Consider the following 200-nt stretch of genomic DNA (forward strand, 5'->3'; position numbering starts at 1 on the left):
CGAGTTCGAGTTCCTCATGCGGCAGCCCAGCGTCACCATCGGCCGCAACTCGTCGCAGGGCTCGGTGGACGTGAGCATGGGCCTGTCGAGCTTCATCTCGCGGCGCCACCTGCAGCTCACCTTCCAGGAGCCCCACTTCTACCTGCGCTGCCTCGGCAAGAACGGCGTCTTCGTGGACGGGGCCTTCCAGCGGCGCGGCG

The 200-nt window shown here is 68.0% G+C and overlaps 1 protein-coding gene across 1 annotated transcript in view; it reads left to right on the forward strand.

Annotated features, from left to right (window-relative positions):
* FOXK1 (forkhead box K1) overlaps window positions 1–200 on the forward strand; it is a gene marked incomplete at its 3' end in the record, with an annotated part of 66,491 nt that overhangs the window by 2,734 nt on the left and 63,557 nt on the right. The window contains exon 2 of the mRNA XM_014549991.1: window positions 131–199. Coding sequence (XP_014405477.1) covers window positions 131–199 — 69 coding nt within the window. The remainder of the gene's footprint in view (window positions 1–130; window position 200) is intronic.

The sequence above is a fragment of the Myotis brandtii genome, unplaced genomic scaffold, assembly GCF_000412655.1.
Source record: "Myotis brandtii unplaced genomic scaffold, ASM41265v1 scaffold579, whole genome shotgun sequence".
Lineage (NCBI taxonomy): Eukaryota > Metazoa > Chordata > Mammalia > Chiroptera > Vespertilionidae > Myotis > Myotis brandtii.